This window comes from Schistocerca nitens, chromosome 3 (assembly GCF_023898315.1).
Source record: "Schistocerca nitens isolate TAMUIC-IGC-003100 chromosome 3, iqSchNite1.1, whole genome shotgun sequence".
In the NCBI taxonomy this organism is placed as follows: domain Eukaryota; kingdom Metazoa; phylum Arthropoda; class Insecta; order Orthoptera; family Acrididae; genus Schistocerca; species Schistocerca nitens.
This window is the reverse complement of record NC_064616.1, coordinates 677551654-677571317: the sequence shown is the minus strand read 5'-3', so window position 1 is coordinate 677571317 and position 19664 is coordinate 677551654. Positions and strand designations below refer to the sequence as shown.

The 19664-nt window shown below is 41.0% G+C and overlaps 1 protein-coding gene across 2 annotated transcripts in view; it reads right to left on the bottom strand.

Annotated features, from left to right (window-relative positions):
* LOC126248633 (probable E3 ubiquitin-protein ligase makorin-1) overlaps positions 1-19664 on the bottom strand; it is a 124982-nt gene that overhangs the window by 80311 nt on the left and 25007 nt on the right. For both annotated transcript variants that reach the window (XM_049949808.1, XM_049949809.1), the window contains 4 exons: positions 10509-10863; positions 10229-10418; positions 5464-5549; positions 5160-5365 (listed from right to left, as the gene is read on the bottom strand). In XM_049949808.1, the coding sequence (XP_049805765.1) occupies positions 5160-5365; positions 5464-5549; positions 10229-10418; positions 10509-10830 (804 nt within the window). In that variant the 5' untranslated portion in view covers positions 10831-10863. The remainder of the gene's footprint in view (positions 1-5159; positions 5366-5463; positions 5550-10228; positions 10419-10508; positions 10864-19664) is intronic.

Below are 19664 nucleotides of genomic sequence, written 5' to 3'. Positions count from 1 at the left end.
GTCACCATGTGGGGAAGATTAAATGGTGACAGCAGAGGTGGAGGCTTCCCAGTATGCCTTGTTTAAAGCCCATCTGGGCAGGCGTCAATGTGCCTGACGCTGGGGCAGTGACAGGAAGATGGTGAAGTGGTCACTACCACACAGGTCGTCATGTGCTCTCCAGTGGATAGATGGGAGAAGTCCTGGGCTGCAAATTGATAAATCAATGGCCGAAGAACTACCATGAGCCACACTGAAATGTGTGGTGGCCCCAGTATTTAAGAGGCAGAGGTCGAATTGCGACAGTAAAGTATCGATATCTCTGCCTCTGCCAGTAAGCATGGTACCACGCCACAAGGAGTTATGGGCATTAAAATCTCCCAGAAGTAGGAAAGGTTTAGGGAGTTGATCCATCAGTGCAGCTAATACATTCAGGGGTACTGCACCATCTGATGGAAGATATACATTGCAGACAGTTATTTCCTGTGTCGTCATTCTGACAGCCACAGCTTCAAGAGGGCTTTTAAGGGGCACATGTTCTCTACAGACCGAGTGTATTACATAAACGCAAACTCCACTTGACACACTATTAAAGTCACTACAGCTCCTGTAATATCCCCTACAGCTGCGGAGGGCACGGGTCCACAATGTTGGGAACCAGGTTTCCTGGAGGGCAATGCAGATAGCAGGTTAAAGCATAACAGTTGCCGTATCTCAGCCAGGCGGTGGAAAAAACCACCTCAATTCCACTGGAGGATGACATCGTGAGATTTGGAAGCCATGGAACATTCAATGAGGCAGTTTACGCCTCTGGGTCACCTGCTGCCATCGATTTATTGCCTGAGCAGTCTATATCCATTGTGTCTGAGGGTCTGGCGAGATCTAGGTCCTAAGAGGACGCCAAAATCTCCACCCTATCCTCAGACACAGAGCTTGTGAGTAGCGGTGGTGTAGGAGCCACAGCAGTTTCCTTGGTCTTAGGGGTATTCTTTTTGGATTTCTCTCACTGCTGCTTGGGTTTACCTGGCTGGGAGGACTTCACTGGCTCCGTCTCCAGGACTGAGGACGAGTGTGAAGCCCTACGACCAGCTGCTTTTGGGTTCTTCAGCCACTGACGTGTGTCGTCTTTCCCAATAGAACAAACCTGTGAAGGGAGTGACTCAAGGGACCCTTTGCTTAGGAGTGGGGACGGATGTCCCCAATGTTTGGGTGGTGTGTGCGTGTGAGGGGGGGAGTGTTGCTTCTGAAGTAGGTGGTGCAGGAGCAACAGGGAGGGAAATGCCCCGCACCATCAAGGGGGCAGGTGTAGTCTTCCGGCTCTGAGAGGTCATCTGGGTTGGCAAAGCTGATGGTGCCAGAACTGCTGTAGCGGCGGCCTAAGACAATACCATACGCACAGGATGCAGGAGTTTAAATTTTCTCTTAGCCTCAGTGTAGGTCAGTCGGTCCAGGGTCTTGTACTCCATGATTTTCCTCTCTTTCTGGAGAACCCTGCAGTCAGGCAAGCAAGGTGAAGGGTGCTCTCCGCAGCTGACACAGATGGGAGGCAGGGCACATGGAGCATTTGGATGTGATGGGCGCCCGCAATCTCGGCATATGACGCTGGAAGTACAGCGGGAAGACATTTGGCCGAACTTCCAGCACTTAAAGCACCGCGTCGGGGAGGGTATAGGGCTTTACATCACATCGGTAGACCATCACCTTGATCCTCTCTGTCAACGTATCATTCTGAAAGGCCAAGATGAAGGCACTGGTGGCAACCTGTTTATCCTTCAGATGCCGGTGGACACACCAGACAAAATGTACACCTCACCGCTCTAAATTGCCGCGCAGCTCATTGTTCGACTGGTCTCTGTGAAATATGAAACCCTGTATCATTTTTAAGCTCTTATGGGGCGTGATGCTTACATAAACATCCCACAGCTTGTCACAAGCGAGTAACTCCCATGACTGGGCAGAGGATGCTGCTTTGATCAAGACTGGCCCAGATCTCATTTTGGACAAGGCCCCAACTCCCCGAACTTGTCCTCTAAATGCTCAACCAAAAACTGAGGCTTCATCGTCATGAAAGATTGCCCATCAGCTCTTGAACATACAAGGTACTGGGGCGAATAAGATCCGCTGCCATCCTGAGCCTGACGATCCTCCCATGGTGTGGCCTGAGAGGGGAACGATTTGGAGTCATACTTCTGTGCGTTGAATTGAGCTCATGATCGCTTAGAGACTGCTGGTGTTTCACCACCAGCAAGAGATGATGGACTACACTTCATCGCTTGTCATCCGCCCTGATGCCACCCACTCCGACCAGGGGGCATCCCCACGGGCGCCACTTGGCAGGATGGCCATTGCCTGGAGTCGCGATGCCCCACGGGGTAGGCATCTACCCCTTGGCATACGTGGGGAGTTAACAGTGCAGTCATCAACAGAGTGATCCCTGTGTGGTCAGGGAGCTACAACCAACAGGGTACATGACAGCCCCACCAAAACGGACTGGTTACCGTGCTGGATATGAGGTGCAACGAAGTCTATGGTTATTGTCGACACAGAAATCGACACTGCATAGTGCATGGTGGAAAACGCACCCAGGAAGGTGTCCTCGTCCAAGAGATGGAGAATGGGCAGGACTGCAATGCGACGATGAGAAAGTGGGCTAAAGATCTCAATGCACTATGGACACGATGCACCTTGTAAGGCACCCTTCCCCAATTGGCTCGCTCTTCGGGAAAATTTTTAAGAATGGAGGTGAAACCCTACAGGGGACCATAACATAATGGCCGAAATGTGTGAAACTCCATTTAGTCGCCTCGTACGACAGGCAGGAATACCTCGGGCCTATTCCTACTTCCGGACCTGCAGGGGGGAGGAAGTGGGTGTCATCTCCAGCCAAGATGTGCACCCATAGGTCATTTACAATTGTGCCCCCTTTACCCATTACTGTTGTTTCACCCATTGCCAGTTGGCCAGTGTCTGCTCATGTTCAGTGTGCTGTGTACATGTAGTCAGATCATGTTTATTTTGTTCCTGCCATTTTGCGTCAATATGAGTGCTGACCCCTCGAAAACAAGAGAAAATTTGTTTCTTAGGAGATGAAAGTTTTAGCACTAAAAATATTGCAGTGGGGAGACTATAAAAAGGTAGCAGCACAGCTGAGCATAGGTGACAGGCGATAAAGGAAACACTTGACAACCAAAAAAATTACCACTTAAGACAATCTTCACTCTAGACAACGCAGGATGATATCTCGAAGCTGAAGAACTTTGTAGTAGAGATATCACATAATTTTTTACTCCCAATCTTATTAGCGTTTCAAAACCAATGGAGCAAGGAAAGCTGGCATGTTTGGAAAAAATGTATTGGCCTAAGTTGTTGGGATCACTTCTGCACTCTACACACTGTGAGTACCAATCAATAGAAGCTGCCCGAAAAAAGATTGTTACCTGCTGCACTGCAGAAGGTGGGCCATTTAACATCAGAAGCACCACAAATTTTTGGAAAATTCTCTTAGAGAAACACAGTGAAAACTAAAAAAAATTATGGAAGCAACAATGGCACCATCAGAATAAAACCAACAGTTGTTAGATTTCATTCGACCTATTCCTGTGTGTGGAAAGACATGACAATTAAGGGCAAATGTGTTTGAACCAAGACAACCAGTATGAAGTGACTGACTGTTATTGTCGAAATGGTACATAAAAGAAACAGACTCTGGTGATGAAGAGGATGATACTGGTGCCCAACAAAATTAGTCCTAGTGATAAAACAGAAGCATTTGAGTTAGCACTGTACTATGTGGAGCAACAAAATGTGACGACACCAGCTGAAATTATGCTTCTACAAAGACGGTGGGACAATGCTGCTAGGAACAGAAGTTCTTCAGAAAAAAAGAACTATTGCTTCTTTTCCCAAAACTAATATATATATATATATATATATATATATATATATATATATATATATATATATATATATATATATATATATATATATATATATATATATATATATATATAGTAACAGCTGTACAGTAGTTTATGTAATACATTTGTGTTAACAGAAAATGTTTGAGTTTCTACTATAATATTGTTGCTAAATCAAACTAAGTGATACATTATTTGACAAAACAACTTTCTTCACAATAGTAGTGCGAACATCAAGTTCTGAATCTATTTTTAAATTGAAGGTCTCTGAACTGTCTCTTCATTTTCCCAAATTTGAGCTCTATTCAGTCCCAGTTACCTAGAATTACTAAGGTTTTACTTTTACTGCCAATTTGGTAACAAAGGTTTTGCATTGCAAATATACATCTCTACGAAAACTTTATCCCCTTCTTTGTATTTCAGAAACTCCTCATGACAGGAATTCTCTTTGCTGGATCCTAAAGTGATTTTAAAATTCTGCTTATAAGCTACACAGAACAAATAATCTGCAACCAATCACTTGCCGCTGGAAAGCACTAATCTCATTATAAACCCCACCCCTTTTTCTGTATCACATTGAAAACAATAATGAATTGAGAATTTTAAGTGATAAAAATAAAAAGATCTAAATAAAAAATTGTAACTGAAGGTGGTACAAGTAACATGTTAGTGATGAAACCAAAATGCTGGCTTTTAACAGGTTTTAATTATGATAATAATCACTCACTCATTAAGTAAAGCTCTCTTCTACCCCTTAGTTTCTTTGAAGTAACAGCATCTGATTTTATGAGAGTAAATTTCAAACATTTGTCAACTTCACTTCAAATAGTGACACATTGAATACTAGCAGCACAGTAGTACAGATCCTTCTACAGGAATTCAATAATCTCACATTCTACCATGGTAACACCCAAAATCATGCACTAAAGAAATTTCTTAAATGTCGAAGTATTAACACACATCCTTTACACGAACATTTCAGTTGTTCAGTCCACTAATCATGTTTGGTACCGCATGTCCATTTTGATAATCATAGTATTAGTCACCTCAAATTCTAATTGAAAAATGAAATTTGTTAAATGGCTCCATATACCTTTATTACTAATTCTGCCAGTTCTTTCAAAAAGAAATATCACACTCACTGAGTAACTCTCACTCAACAAGCACATCCATTGGCACAAAGTAACACCCGTAAGACACATTTTTCTATACTACACACAAACAAACAACTACACAAAAGTGTTATAAAAACAAACTTCTTACCTTTATGTGTTCCCGTTTCTCTTCAGTATCCTCAAAATCTAGTATGGTATTAAGACAGATCTGGCAAAGTTCACCATGCAGATATGGGCAAAGATACAACTCTGCTCTGTTTACGTGATAATATGGACAGAACTGTACACCTGTGGCAAGTTTTGTTCGTGTCCTCTGTGCATAGGGATCTACTGCCTCAGCGTATGTCTTAACTCCTATAAAAAGGACAGAAATATTTGTTTAATAATATTGCATTACAGCAAATGAACTACTGGATTGGTACGAATGGAATTGTATTTTATGAAATTCTTACGTCCCGTCCTCGATGTGAATGCTGGATGGAACTCTGGAGCACTTGCCCACTTATCTGCCTGCTCTTCACTCATAAAAGACACAGAGCTAAGAGAAAGAAACAGTGGAAATATATATATATTAGCAAACATAATTAATTATTTAATGAGATATTAGTAACTGGAAAACTTAAAATGCCTAAATACACCTGAAGAATTGAACTGCTTGCAAAAAAATACATTTCTGCGACAATGAACTTCATAAAGATAACACTAGAGAACTGTTTCAGTCACACAGTTACTTGGAGAAGGAAGATTAGGGTTTGACATACCATCAACTAGACACACATTAGAAATAGAGCACAGATTTCAATTGAGGAAGCAAGGGAAAGGAAATCGGCTATGTCCTACCAAAGCAGCCATCTCCACATTAAACTACAGTGATTTTATGAAATCACGGAAAACTTAAATACAGAAAACAAATGTAAACATGATTCACAGGAGGCTGTAATGAGATTTTTATTTAATCGTGTGACTAGCTAATTTTGACTACTTGTCATTGTCAAGCACATGTATAACCAACATGGAAAAGCACTACATTGTCTGCCTGTATCGCATGTAGAAGTAACATTTTACACGTCTCACATTAACATAATATATGTTTTACCTTAAACTGAGATACAGGCAGACAATGTAGTGCTTTTCCACGTTGGTTATACAAATGCTTGACAATGACAAGTAATTGAAAGTAGCTAATCGCGTGATTAAATAGAAATCACGTTACACCCTACTACGGACCATGTTTACATTTATTAAGCATCTGGAGGCTGTCACTCCCCACAAATACAAAATTTTAAATATGGAAACCCAGAAAGGGATTTGAACCACTGTCCTCATAACTACAAGTCCAGTGTCTTACCACTGCATCATCTTGTTTGGTACATAGTCATCTGGCCAACAAAGCCTCAGGTTCATGGTCCAAATATTTTTTGACAGACTGATGACATGGCAACGGTAATCATTTGACAAACAGCAGGTTAGCAATCCCATTACTGAATATAAAAGTATGCATTTAACAAACTGAAGAGATTAGCCTTGCCCTATAAAAATTACTTCTATGGCACTGTTACAAGGCAATACATTAGAAACATTTTTGGGAATGTCTGACACTGTCAACGTCCAGGATGGTGATGACAGGCACCCTACTGCACCAAAACGGCTGGGAGAATCAACCCTTCAACCTCTGCAATGCAAACACTGTCCAGCCCAGAACTGTCTCAGTTTGAGTCATACCATAGTTTTCACTAACATCATTGCCAAGTCAACAGGGAAGGACGAATAATATTTGAGATGAATTATTCAGATTATGGCAATATTAAAATTCAATTCGATGGTTTCCAAGAACTTCCTGCCTCAGGACTCAAATGGCTGTCGGTTCTCTTCCACTGTTCTGGACTAGATTCTTCCCAGTCATTTACCTGTCCATGACTACAAAATATTTAAATTCACCTAGGAACACACTGCCTCTTAAGGTGCACAGTAGTTTTTGGTACTGTGCTTAGGAGCAAGCTGGACCACATATTTTGTGTGCACCACCTACTCCTGGGTGCCTCCTCTACTTTGATAGCTGACTGTACAGATTTCTATGGCACCCAATTTGAGTATTTTCTGCCTAAAAAAATGTACCCAGTTAGGAAAATAGCCTCATGAACATAGATCAGTGTTCACTTGTCATTCAACAATAAATCTACAAGGATAAGGAAACACAAGGACAGGTCACAGTGGCCGAGGATGAACCTGTGGTTTAGTTCAAATGGGTCACTTTACTACTGTTCAGGGAACGGGTATCTTCTAATGCAAGGAGACTCTTGAGAACTCTACTGCTGGGACTGGGGGTGGCCAACTCCTAAAGCACATAGAGTGTATTAAAATCCCTGAAAGTATAACTCGCCTATGAAGGTGGGGAAATACGTTCTGCCTATGACAATTTTCTGTAATGCTTAGGAACAGCAGCTACTAACTGCCATCTCCAAGTGACTGGGATAGGTATAGTGTAGTATATCCTACCAGTGATAACACCCATCCTTAGTCTTGTCTCCGTGAAAGACATCTTTCCTGTGGAGGGGCATAGCCTACCACTGGATGTGGTCTGTTACTGTTAGTTCTTTCTTCATTTTTGAGAAGACTTCTATGGTGTATGGTAACCACACTCTGTTGTCTGGTTATTAATACCACCCAATAGGCCACCCAAACTGCTGGGAGTTGGTAAATTGGTGTAGGATCCAACTGCTTAACACAAGCAACTAACGAAATGAGGGTTCACCAACAGAGACCCACTTGTGTGGTTCAGTCATAGACAAATGAGGTAACAGCAGGTTCCCCACAGGTAGTTCTTTAATGAATGTTTCGCCACTACTCCTCATCCCAATGACACGTAGCATGCTTTTCTATTGTAGTTCTTTTATACAGGATTGTACCATCCTCACGATCCAGATCGTTGCCCAGGATCCTTGCCCCTATGACACACAACATTCCACCCTCATGCCTCACGGTGGTGACTGAAGCATGTAGAGGGCTTGCAATTACTGAGGATCAGCAGTGTTCTATCCCCAACTCAGGAACTCCAGTTCAGGCTCCATATTTTTGGAGTCCTAATGGATGACATTCATGGACATCAACTTGCTTTGGACGTAGAGGTGGACATCTAAGTACAATCGTGGTTACATAGGCAACTGCAAACATTCTTCCATGAAGGCATTGACTGTCTTGTCTCACAGTGGGGTAAATGTATTAACAGTTACAGTGATTACTTTTGAAATAATAAACAGTTTACTTACTTTTGTTGGCATCTGTCTTTCATTTAACTGACCCTTATAATAAAAAGTTAAGGAAGTAAGTTCTTTTTGCAATTAAAAATGCATTCTGGCTGTTCAACTGTATTTTGTTCTATCATCCTGAACTCAAAACTTCTGTAGTTGGCTCGATTGTTAATAATACCCAACAGCCCATCAGAACCTATGAAAGGAGGTCTTTTTATATTTAACATCACTGGACATCCAACAGGCACTGACTGGTTCAGCAGATTAGGGGTGCAAGTGCGCGCGCGCACGCACGCACCCCCCCCCCCCCCCCCACACACACACACAGTGAGGGATAGTAGGGTAGGGGGTGGGGGGGTGGGGGACAGTAAGATGCTTCTTGTGGGAGCATACAGAGACAATGTGGGGAGAGGGAAGAGCAGCTAGGAACACACTGGGAAGGTATATGGAGGGAGGGTCAAGGAAAGAAGTAAAAAGACTGAGTGTGTTGGTGGAATTGAGGGCTATGTAGTGCTGGAATTTGAACAGGGAAGGGGATAGGTGGGTAAAGGACAATGACTAACAGGTTGAGGCCAGGAGGGTTACAGGAACATAGGCTATATTGCATCGAGTGTTCCCACCTGCGAGATTCAGAAAAGCTGATGCTGGTGCAAAGGATTCAGATGGCACAGGCTGTGAAGCAGTCACTGAAATGAAGGAGGTCATGTTGGGCAGTACACTCAGCAACTGGGTGGTTCAGCTGTTTCTTGGCCACAGTCGGTGGACATTCATGCTGACAGGCACCATGTTGGTTGTCATACCCATGTAGAATGCTACAGTGCTTGCAGCTTAGCTTTTAGATCACATGCAACTCATCTCTGCTATATGGTGGGTAGCAACTACACTTTTCATAATATAATCTACACTCTTCAGTGGTTACAGAGCACGAAAGTATAGAAGAACTACTGTAGAAATGTTGTCAAAAAAGAACTATTACAAACAAAGTCAGTATTTTCACATAAAACTATGTAGTCAGTATATGACTGTAAGGCAGGAGATGTAAAAAGATGTGGTAACACTTATCGATTCCACCCCACAGGCATCACAGAAATGGAATTTCAAGTTTCTGTGAGACACCACCAGCGGTCTTGTGGGATCTGGCAGAGCCAATGATGCATGCCTGCTGAACCTCACCTCCAGTGGCTCAGTGCCACGAGCACCCTCTGCTGCCACAATATAGGATGGCTGGCAGCAGCCGATCAGCCCAATCACACTCGGAGCCACATCGCTACATGAAACTACGCAGCCACTACCTAGTCGATACCATAATTTGTGCTGTAATGCAGGGAGCCTCTTCCTTGTGAATAGCATGAGCTAGACTGTTTCTTGTTGAACCAGTTGTAGTGAGTGTTAGTACATTTGGAGAAGTTAGTCAATCTGTTTGCTGTGTTACTTGTTCACTGATCATTTCTGCTCCTGCAGAGCTTTCCTATGATGACAGTTGCCACGCCTCACTGTAGCCCACCTCTTCTTACCACTGTGTACTAAGTCTTACACAACAAGGTTTGAATGTCTCATATTCTAGTTAAACTTACCTGTAACTGCCTTTACAGGAAATCAACACTACATACCTGGATGTGATTAACCATGAAACAAAGTTAACTATGCCATGTTTACATTTTGTTTGTTCACAGGAAACTTAATTTCTCAGGACACCAACAAAGTAAGTTCAATTTAGTATGCTAAGCTTGACAATGAAAACAAGATTTTCTGCAGTATATACATAAGAGTGGCAGTAAAATATCTCTAATATATGGTTATGAACTGAAAATTCACTGTTACCAAGGATGAAAAAGAATGGAGAAATTACACTCCTATATTGTAAAAATCATGTTGATACTGTTGTGCACCCACCAGATCAGACATTAGATATAGCAGATTAAAAGTGGTTTGTAAGAGAAACATTACTAGACAACAAAGTGAAACTAACCTTTTGCTGGTTCCCGGAGTACTAAGGTTATCAGTCTGATATTGCCAATAACTATTCCCAGTTTGCTGACCAACAGTTTCAGGTGTCCAACCTTCATAATTCTTTGATACTTTTTCAACAGAGTCCTCTATTTTATCCAACAGGGATGACCACTCAGATGTAAAATGTGTGAAGGCATTTCTGCCTTGCCCTTAAATCAGAAAAAATTAAATTACAATCTTTTTTTTTTTTTTTTTTACAAGAATAAAACCATGCTCTAGTTATGACCCTGAAGTCTCACCGTTGTGATTCTGACATTGTCCGTCCACTTCTGTATCTGGAACACCATCAGTTCCATTTGGAGTGTCACTTACGCCAACGTCTGCTAAACGCATTTTATCAATCTCACTGAATAAAACAGATTCTTCACGTCTTGTGTGATGGTATGAATCATTTTGCACATCATCCGATGTGGTGGGTATCTCTTCAGTTGTTTGGTCTTGACCTGAACTTCCATCATCTGGACTGATGCTTTCTGAGCTATCATCAGTAGTGTAATCACTGCTATTGCTTCCAACTCCGATGACTTCCATCATATTATCACTTTTGACTGGAATGTCCATTTTGGGTCTCTAAATGAATTTCGGTGGTTTGAACTGAAATAAATTTCCAGTTTACATTAATATATTATTCTTTAAAAGCAAAGTATTTCCATCACTACAGAAAAACAACAAGGAGTTTTTAAATGACTTTCTGGACAGTCACTTAGCAATTACATCACACTAACAGTCTACGTAACCTAAAGAACTGTGTTCTGCCAAACATCTTACTGACATTCCATAGTTTTGAACCAAGCATGACGTACCCATAAGCTTACAATAATTATACATGCACAACACTTATATGAGGACAAATATATTTCCCACTAACTTAATGACACAATAAAATGTAAACAGTTGTCGAACATAATTTTATCTATGGTGTATTAAACACTATTCAAAATTAATTTTATCTGAAATTATTGTTATTGTCTATCTTCAGCTTCAGTTCACTGTAGAGGCGATACAAAATTTTTATTAACATATTTGTCCCTCTCCATTTCAGAATAGTGCTAAGCTGTGAAAAGTTTATAGGTCATAATTATCCCTACTGTTAAAATTTTTAATGACACTGTCATCCTCAAATTATAACTGCTTAATCGTAACCTTCCCAATAAAATAAACATATGCACACAGAACAACAAATAAGTCATCTGAGGAGAACATATGCTAACACCACCTCGCACATGCCATGTAAAGCGGAAATCATTCAGTGATGACCACACCCCCTACAGCTACCAAACTGCTGCATTTCATCTGTTGTACAAAACAGTCTGAGGCATTTTCTAGCAATACAATGCACTAGTGTCTGTCGAACCAGAACCTTACACGTGCAGTCCAGTAAATACAGCTATCATCATCTTGGATGATAGTAGCATCCACAGGATATTTACTGTGGAAATTTAGAAGACAGGGCAACACATGGTCTCCAAGAATGTTGAAATTAACATCCAATGCCACATTCACAGTAACCTAAATGAATCGGCCCCACTCTTGGTACGATACACACACCCAAAACATCAAAGAAACACCTCCAGCCTGAACTACACCCACCACACACTGAGCGCTAAAGAACTCATTCAGTTATTGGTACATTCAATGACTGACTTTATTTCAGAAGAGGAAAAATCATGAGATAACTGATCACATTACATACCTCCAGTCAGCTACTATCTAGTTTCTTTGTTGTTTGGTTCACTGAAGACATGTAGTTATGCGTCACTGTGACTAACAAACTTTTGCAAGGTACTCCGGGTCAAAATGCCATTTCGTGCAGGCCCCTTCACAATGTATGCTTGGAAACTGATTGAGTTAGATTTGCATTCATGACAGTAGCAAATCTTGCCTGGTTTGAAACCTATTGTCAGTGATTAGGTGTGACACCCATCTCCAGGCCCTGGCAGCTGAAATCCCTGTTCTTATGCTGTGTTGCATGGGTATAAGCGATACACCATTCCTTGTAGACGAGTTGACATGGCAACACATCGGGCCATTTCATTCGCATCACAGTCACATGCACAGCCAAACTCCATTCTGCCATTTGGTCATGACTGCAGATTAACCAAACTTACTGCACTGACTCCCAAGAACTAACTGGCACACACATGCTATTTTATTGACATAACATATCGGCAGCAGTGGAGGATCATACGGTCATGTGGCACCAGTTTCGTATTATACAGAGTGTTCCAAAGCAACCAATGTGCTCTTTTAAGGAGGTGACTAATGTTGTCCAGTGAGCTTACACCCTTAACACCACAAAAAGGACTAACAGGAAACCAGAATACATTGTAAGTCTTGTATAGCACCAACACAAATAAATGTGGTGTCAGTTTTTCAATTTATTCTAGTGACAATGAACAGTCACCACTGCTGTCCACTATCCCAGAACTACCCCCTAATCCCTAAGGGGTCTGTGCAATCAATCAATTTATTATTGAAGTTCGGAACACATTAGGAATAATACTGTTAATATGAATAACCTGTGAGTCTTGACTGACAACATACATAATCTCGTTTCAGCACTTACATTAGCAGCAGCACAAAGCCAGCAGAATCCTAATATGCTAAAATCCTCTTTATATGAATGCATCACCTCCCAACAATATGACTAAATAAAATATACTTTGGCTTCCAGCCATGTCAACTGGTTATACATCAAATTTTCAGCTATGTGCTCCTTGGCCACTTTCAAGTTGTTGGTGATGTTTGGTTTGATGGGCACTCAACTGCACAGTTATCAGCACCCATACAAATTCCCAACTTTTGCTCAGCCCAATCTCGCCACTTTCATGAATGATGATGAAACAATGAGGACAACACAAACACCCAGTCATCTCAAGGCAGGTGAAAACCCTTGACCCCGCCGGGAATCGAACCTGGGACCTCGTGCTCAGGAAGCGAGAACGCGACCGCGAGACCACGAGCTGCAGACATCACTTTCAAGTTAATAGACTCTTGTGTGGTTGTTGCCCACACCCTCCTATAGCTGTGATATTGGCTGCACCAAAAGAGAAAGCTGAACAGTGGAAGAACTACACACAATACTACACAAGAAGAATTAAAGGTAAAATTACAGAATGGAAGGAAAATAAATGAAGATAAGATGAGAGTTATAGTGTAAGAATAATTTGACAGAGCACAGAGACACGAGTTTAACCAAGGGCCCTATAGATAAAACATTCCTTTAGAATTATAGAGATACTAGGGGAAGCCAATCATGAGTTAACTATTTCAGCTGGTGAGCATGATATATGAGACAGATGACATACCCCACAACTTCGGGAAGAATGTAATAGACAGTCCAGTCGCATTAATGTGACCACCAGTCAAAAGTCTGAATAACCACCTTTTGCACCATAGAAGTGCAGGAAGAGCATCAATGAGGTTCAAGAAAGTACAAAGAGGGCTGTGGAGCTATTCTCACTCCAGTGGCATGGCCAGCTGTGATATATTTCATCGCTGGGGATACATGGTGTGAACACAGCCCAACTTGATTGGGCTTAAATCCATGGAGTCTGGTGGTCAGGGGAGTATGGTAAACTCATCCTTGAGCTTTTTCATCCCTGTACGTACACTGCGAGCATTGTCTTGCTGGTAGATGCCACCATGCTGAGGAAAAACAAACTGAATGTAAGGGTGGACATGGTCCCCTAGGAGAGATGTATACTTTTGCTGTTCCGCTGTGCCTTCCAGAAATACAAGACCACACAGAATGCCACAAAAACATGCCCCAGACCATGGAACTTCCTGCTCCAGCCTAGACCCTTCCAATGACTGTTGCAGGGTAAAGGCCATCTGTGCAATGGAGAATAAAACGTGATTTATCTGAAAACGCTACCCGTCACCACTCAGTGGTTGTCCAGTTGTGGTTTTGATATGCAAATTCCAACCTTCATCGCTGATCAACAGCGGTCATCATGGATGCATGAACCATACACCTGCTGTGGGTACCCATATGCAGCAGCATTCATTTGGCAGTCATCATGGACAGTCTGTTGGTAGCCCCTTGATTCATCTGGGTGGTCAGTTGCTCAACAGTTTACCACCCATTCGCCCATACACATCTCCGCAGTCAACACTCGCACCTATCATCTATGGCCCATGGTGCACCACAGTTGCCTCAATGCTGGTTCAGGATGGCACCATACTACCATCCACAATATACTTTAACCTCAGTGGCTGGTGAACAGTTTACACACTTAGCCATTTTGGAAATGCTTCCATCTGCGGGGCCCAAAAGTCAATGATCATGCCCTTTTGGATGTCATGGAAATCACTCAGTTTCTCCATTATAACAATGAATTAACCATTTTCCACATCCCCCTAAGTACTGCTAGTGCTGCCACTTGCCATGTGTGGGTAGTTACTACATATTGACATCTAACATAGGTTATGGTCACAATGTGACTGGACTGTGTAACTGCAATTCCACAGACAGCAGCAGATGTGAATACTGCGAACCTATCAATTTAAGAAGTCATGGTTTCAAATACTGAAATTATTTAAACCGGAATGGAAAAACTGATAGAAAACCTAAGGGAAGATCAACTTTAGTTCCAGAGAAATTTAGGCAACCTACACTTTATCTCAGATGACAGGTTAAAGAAAGGCAAACTTGTGTTCATGTTATTTGTAGATTTAGAGAAAACTTTTCACTATGTTGACTGGAATATATTCTTTGAAATACTGAAAGTAGCAGGGATAAAATACATGGAGCAAATGGTTATACACTTTTTAAACAGAAACCAGATTGCAAGTTTGGCATGGAAGCTAACCCATAGTTGAAAAGGGAGTGAGACAGGCCAGTGCTGAAGGAATTATATTAGGAAATGAGAAACTTAAATTAGTAAATGAAAAGCAAGAAAAGTTTCTGAAAAGATGTATATTTTACCATCTAATATAAGTGTGTAACCAGTCTTTTTAGAGGTATTTGGAGTGCAACCTCAGAGAAGTGAAATGCAGATGATCCAGTTTAGGCAAGAAGAAAAATAGGTTTTGAACTGTGGTGTTAGAGAAGAATACTGAAGAGTTGATGGATAGAGTGAGTAATTAATGAGGAGGCACTGACATTAATCAAGGGAGAAGATAAATTTATGACAACTAAACTGGAAGACATATTTGGTTAACAGGATACATGGCATCAGACAAATACATTTTGCAATAGAAGGATGTAAGTGTGGGTGGAATGAGTGGCAAAAATTGTAGAAAGAAACCAAGGGATGAACACAGCAAGCAGGTTCAAATGGATGTACCCTGTAGCAGTTATCAAGATAATGTGGCATGCACAGGATACACTAGCATGGTGAGCCACATAAAACCAGTCTTCAGGTTTAAGAACACAACATAATCTGACAAGCCATTATCCATTTTTATCATGCTGTATCCAGCAACTAGGGAAAAATGTATTGAGATATTGCCTACAACAGTGCTGCTGTTTCCCTGAACTCTAATTGGCATGTACACTTCCTGCACCACATTAGAGTCAACTAATCCATTAACATTCTTTTCTCTGGGGAATAAGTCAAAATTTATACCTAAATCCCCACTCAAAATCAACTTCATAAGAACCAAGCCTAAGAACCAAGCCTATCAGTGCCAAGTCTAAAGAGGAAAACCCTGTAGTCTAAACTAGCAGATCTGTAGTGGCCTACAATGAATTCATTTGACATATGTCTACTATACCCTTCTGCAAAAGAACTCCTTGGATCAAAACCAGGTAATACGTATCCATTCAAAGGATGCCTTGGTGTTTCTTATCTACATAAATCACATGCTCTGAGATACAAATTGGATCATTATCAAGATTTGTTAACAATTCATCTAGTTCAAATTTCATTCCTTTAATATTCTGATGAAATGAGCTTACTGTGCATTCTGATCTGCATTCCCCATTAATTGACTTAAAGCATTAACGGAACCTACCGTAAGCACGGATACCTCCTACCTGCCTGTATCAAAAACAGTTTAGCCCTGTTACACACCATCACCTAAACTAGGACTTGAGTGAGACGAAGTTCACCTACTATACTGTGACTTATGAGCTTCACCAACCATTCCTTCTCAACCCTATTCTGGTTTAGCATACCCAGACACATGGATATTCCCAAATGGCACCACTAACATGTATGCCTTGCCAGCTGTCATGAGCACTCAAATCCTACATTAACTAATCTCACAGCAGTCAAAACGGCATTGATCATAATGCCAGAACAGCTGTAAAGCAAACATTAGTGGGCTGAGTTTGAGCAGAAATCCTGTCACAACCTAAATCATAAGCAAGACTATTCTCAGTACCTCTCAATACCAGAGTATCTTTAGTGAGGTCTTTACACAAGGCACTTACATCTTAAACCATCTTATGAGCCCAGCACTTTACAGGGAGTAGTAGATGAATAAGTACCAAAAATTGATTTTTAAATTTGATTTAAAATTTCTCCATACTTTTCTGGACAAGAGAAAGTTCACTTCCAGGAAGTTTGACTGAAAGAATAAGCAAAATTAAAAGATGAAATCTTGACTCTGCAGCTGAGTGTGCACTGATATGAATCTTTCTGACAGATTAAAACTGTTTGCCGGACCGAGGCTCGAACTCGGGACCTTTGCCTTTCGCAGGCTAATGCTCCACTGCTGAGCTACCCAAGCACACAGCTTCAATTCTGCCAGTATCTCATTTCCTACCTTCAAAACTACAGAAAAGCTCTCCTGCAAACCTTACAGAACTAGCACTCCTGGGAGAGGGCAAAGGTCCTCAGTCCAGCCCACAGTTTTAATCTGCCAGGAAGTTTCAAAATTAAAGTTTACCAGTGACTGCACGATACCCCTGTCATGCAGACAGCTGTTACGAACAGAATTTGGTTCTCTCTCTTCTTTTAAGGCATTTATAGTCTCTAATGTTGGCTAATCTGTATAGATCACAATTGCTTCAATTTTGTTTATACAGAGAGTACACTGCTCTGCTGCTACGAGTTTGTTCACAGTGACGTAACTGTGCTAGAGTTTTCTTTTACTTCAGAACTATGAGAAAAATTAAAAAGCTTTGTGTTAAACATAATAAATTCTATGTAAATCAGTTCACCAAACTGCTTAGCTCTGCTAATACAGAAACAGAATATGACATACAAGGGCTGTCCCAGAAGTACCTGACCTGCCGTATAGATAATAGTAGTTTCAAACAAATTACTTTGGTAGGTAGTTCCAACTTTATAAAGCTTAAGTTTGAAATTTCTTTATGCTAGGTTGTTCAGTATTTGTAGGACAGTCATCAACTGTGAACTTTCTCAGCAAATTTGCATTGGTCATAGTTATGGGATACAATACTTTCATTTGAAAAGTCTTAGCCAACTAATACTAAAGATGAACTACATTCTACTCGAGGAGTCTGCTCCTTTGTTTACAACAGTAAAATATTAGGTGGCTGAATTTAAGTGAGGCTGCATGAGCTGCCAAAATGAACATCGCAGTGATCAACCAAATTACATGACCATGCCAGAAATTGTGAATAAAACCCACAAAATGATACAGGATGACTGTCGATAAAGTGCACGAGATAGCAAAAATTGTAGGCATTTCAGAAAGTGCTGTAAATCATAAACTGACTGAAAATTTGGATATGAGAAAGCTAAGATAGGTGCCACATTTACTGACAATGAAACAAACTGCCTCATGAGGAAGTTTCAGTCGGGGTTTGGTAATGTTTCACTGCAATAAAACCAAGCTGTGTTGATTCGTAAACATGGATGAAGCATGGACCCATTACATCACACCTGAGATAAAGGAATAGTCAAAACACTGGACTGGGGTATCAGCTTCAAAGAACGCAAAGACAGATCCATCTGCTAGCAAGGTCATGGCATCAGTTTTTTGCGATGTGTGTGGGATAAATTTCATTGCTTATCTTCAAAAAGAAATAATACCCAGTGGTGAAAATTACAGAAACTTACTGTAGTATTAGACTAATTAAATCAACCAAAAATGGTAGCATTAGTGAAAAGGTTTTGTTTAATCAAAACAAAGCACCAGCTCACATACCCATTATCACCCCAGCCAAATCAACAAGTTCAAATTGCTTCCTCAAGCACCATATTCACCAGATTTACCGCCTTCTGATTATTTTTAGTTTCCAAGCCTCAAGAAAAGGCTTGGTGGTAAAAGCTTTGCCAGAAATGAAGAGGTGGAGTCTGCAGTGGATGGCTATTTTTCGGGGCTCAACTTATCACTACAAACAGGGTAGCAAAGTTACTTAACATAGCTGGGTGTAGTTTATCAAGCTGAAAGACTTTTTACAAAATTTGTGTTTCCTTTGTTACTTCTGGGCCAGACCTTTTAACACTTTCATCTGCTTTAACTACAATTGCTTCCACACAAAAACTAAAAATTATGGACAGTGGGCATGACAATATCAATGAATATAACAAAACAAAGATGACAACCAATGAGCCAGGTTGCGCAACTGATGAATTCTGTACTATCTACATTAATAAACAAAGCTTGGCAGTGTAAGGATTGTGGTAATAGTGGAGGTAAGTGGTAGACATATTGCAACAAAACTATTTTATTTATTTAGCCTGATCTGATTGAGACTTGTCTGCAATTTTTGTAAGGTAAATGGATGCTATCATACATGTGGTTTATCTAAACGGAAATTGTATAACTAATATTAAAATTGCTTATGCTAAGAGGTGTATAGGTAGAGGGTACGGAGGTGCACTACTCTGTGCTCTTATGGACTTACCTCCCCCTGCAATGTTTGATATGTACAATAAAGTAACTGTACAGACTTTAGTAAAAGTAGCAAATGAAAGCATGAAAAATGCTGTTCAGAAAAGTGTAGACATGAATGGTGGCAATACTTGCATCACTGTAGCCCTGGACGCAGCTCAGTAACAAAGAGGCCATAGTAATCTAAATGTTGGGGCGGTAGCGACAGCCTCGGGTAACGGTGAAGTCACTGATGTGGAATGAATTACGAAGTATTGTCATGGCTTTAATAGTGGAACTATGAATCATACATGTTTCAATAATTTTAGTGGTTACATTGAAAAGGTGGAGTTACTGAAGTTGTTTTGGAGATATTTCACTAATCACTGAATATGGAAGTAAATAGGAATATAAAAAAGGAAGGAAGGTTTATCTGTTTAGCAAGAGTAATAGGAGGCAGATTTCAGACTACCTAACAGATCAAAACGAAAATTTCTGTTCCGACACTGACAATGTTGGGTGTTTATGGAAAAAGTTCAAGGCAATCGTAAAATGCATTTTAGACACGTACGTGCCGAGCAAAACTGTGAGGGATGGGAAAAACCCACCGTGGTTCAACAACAAAGTTAGGAAACTACTGCGAAAGCAAAGACAGCTTC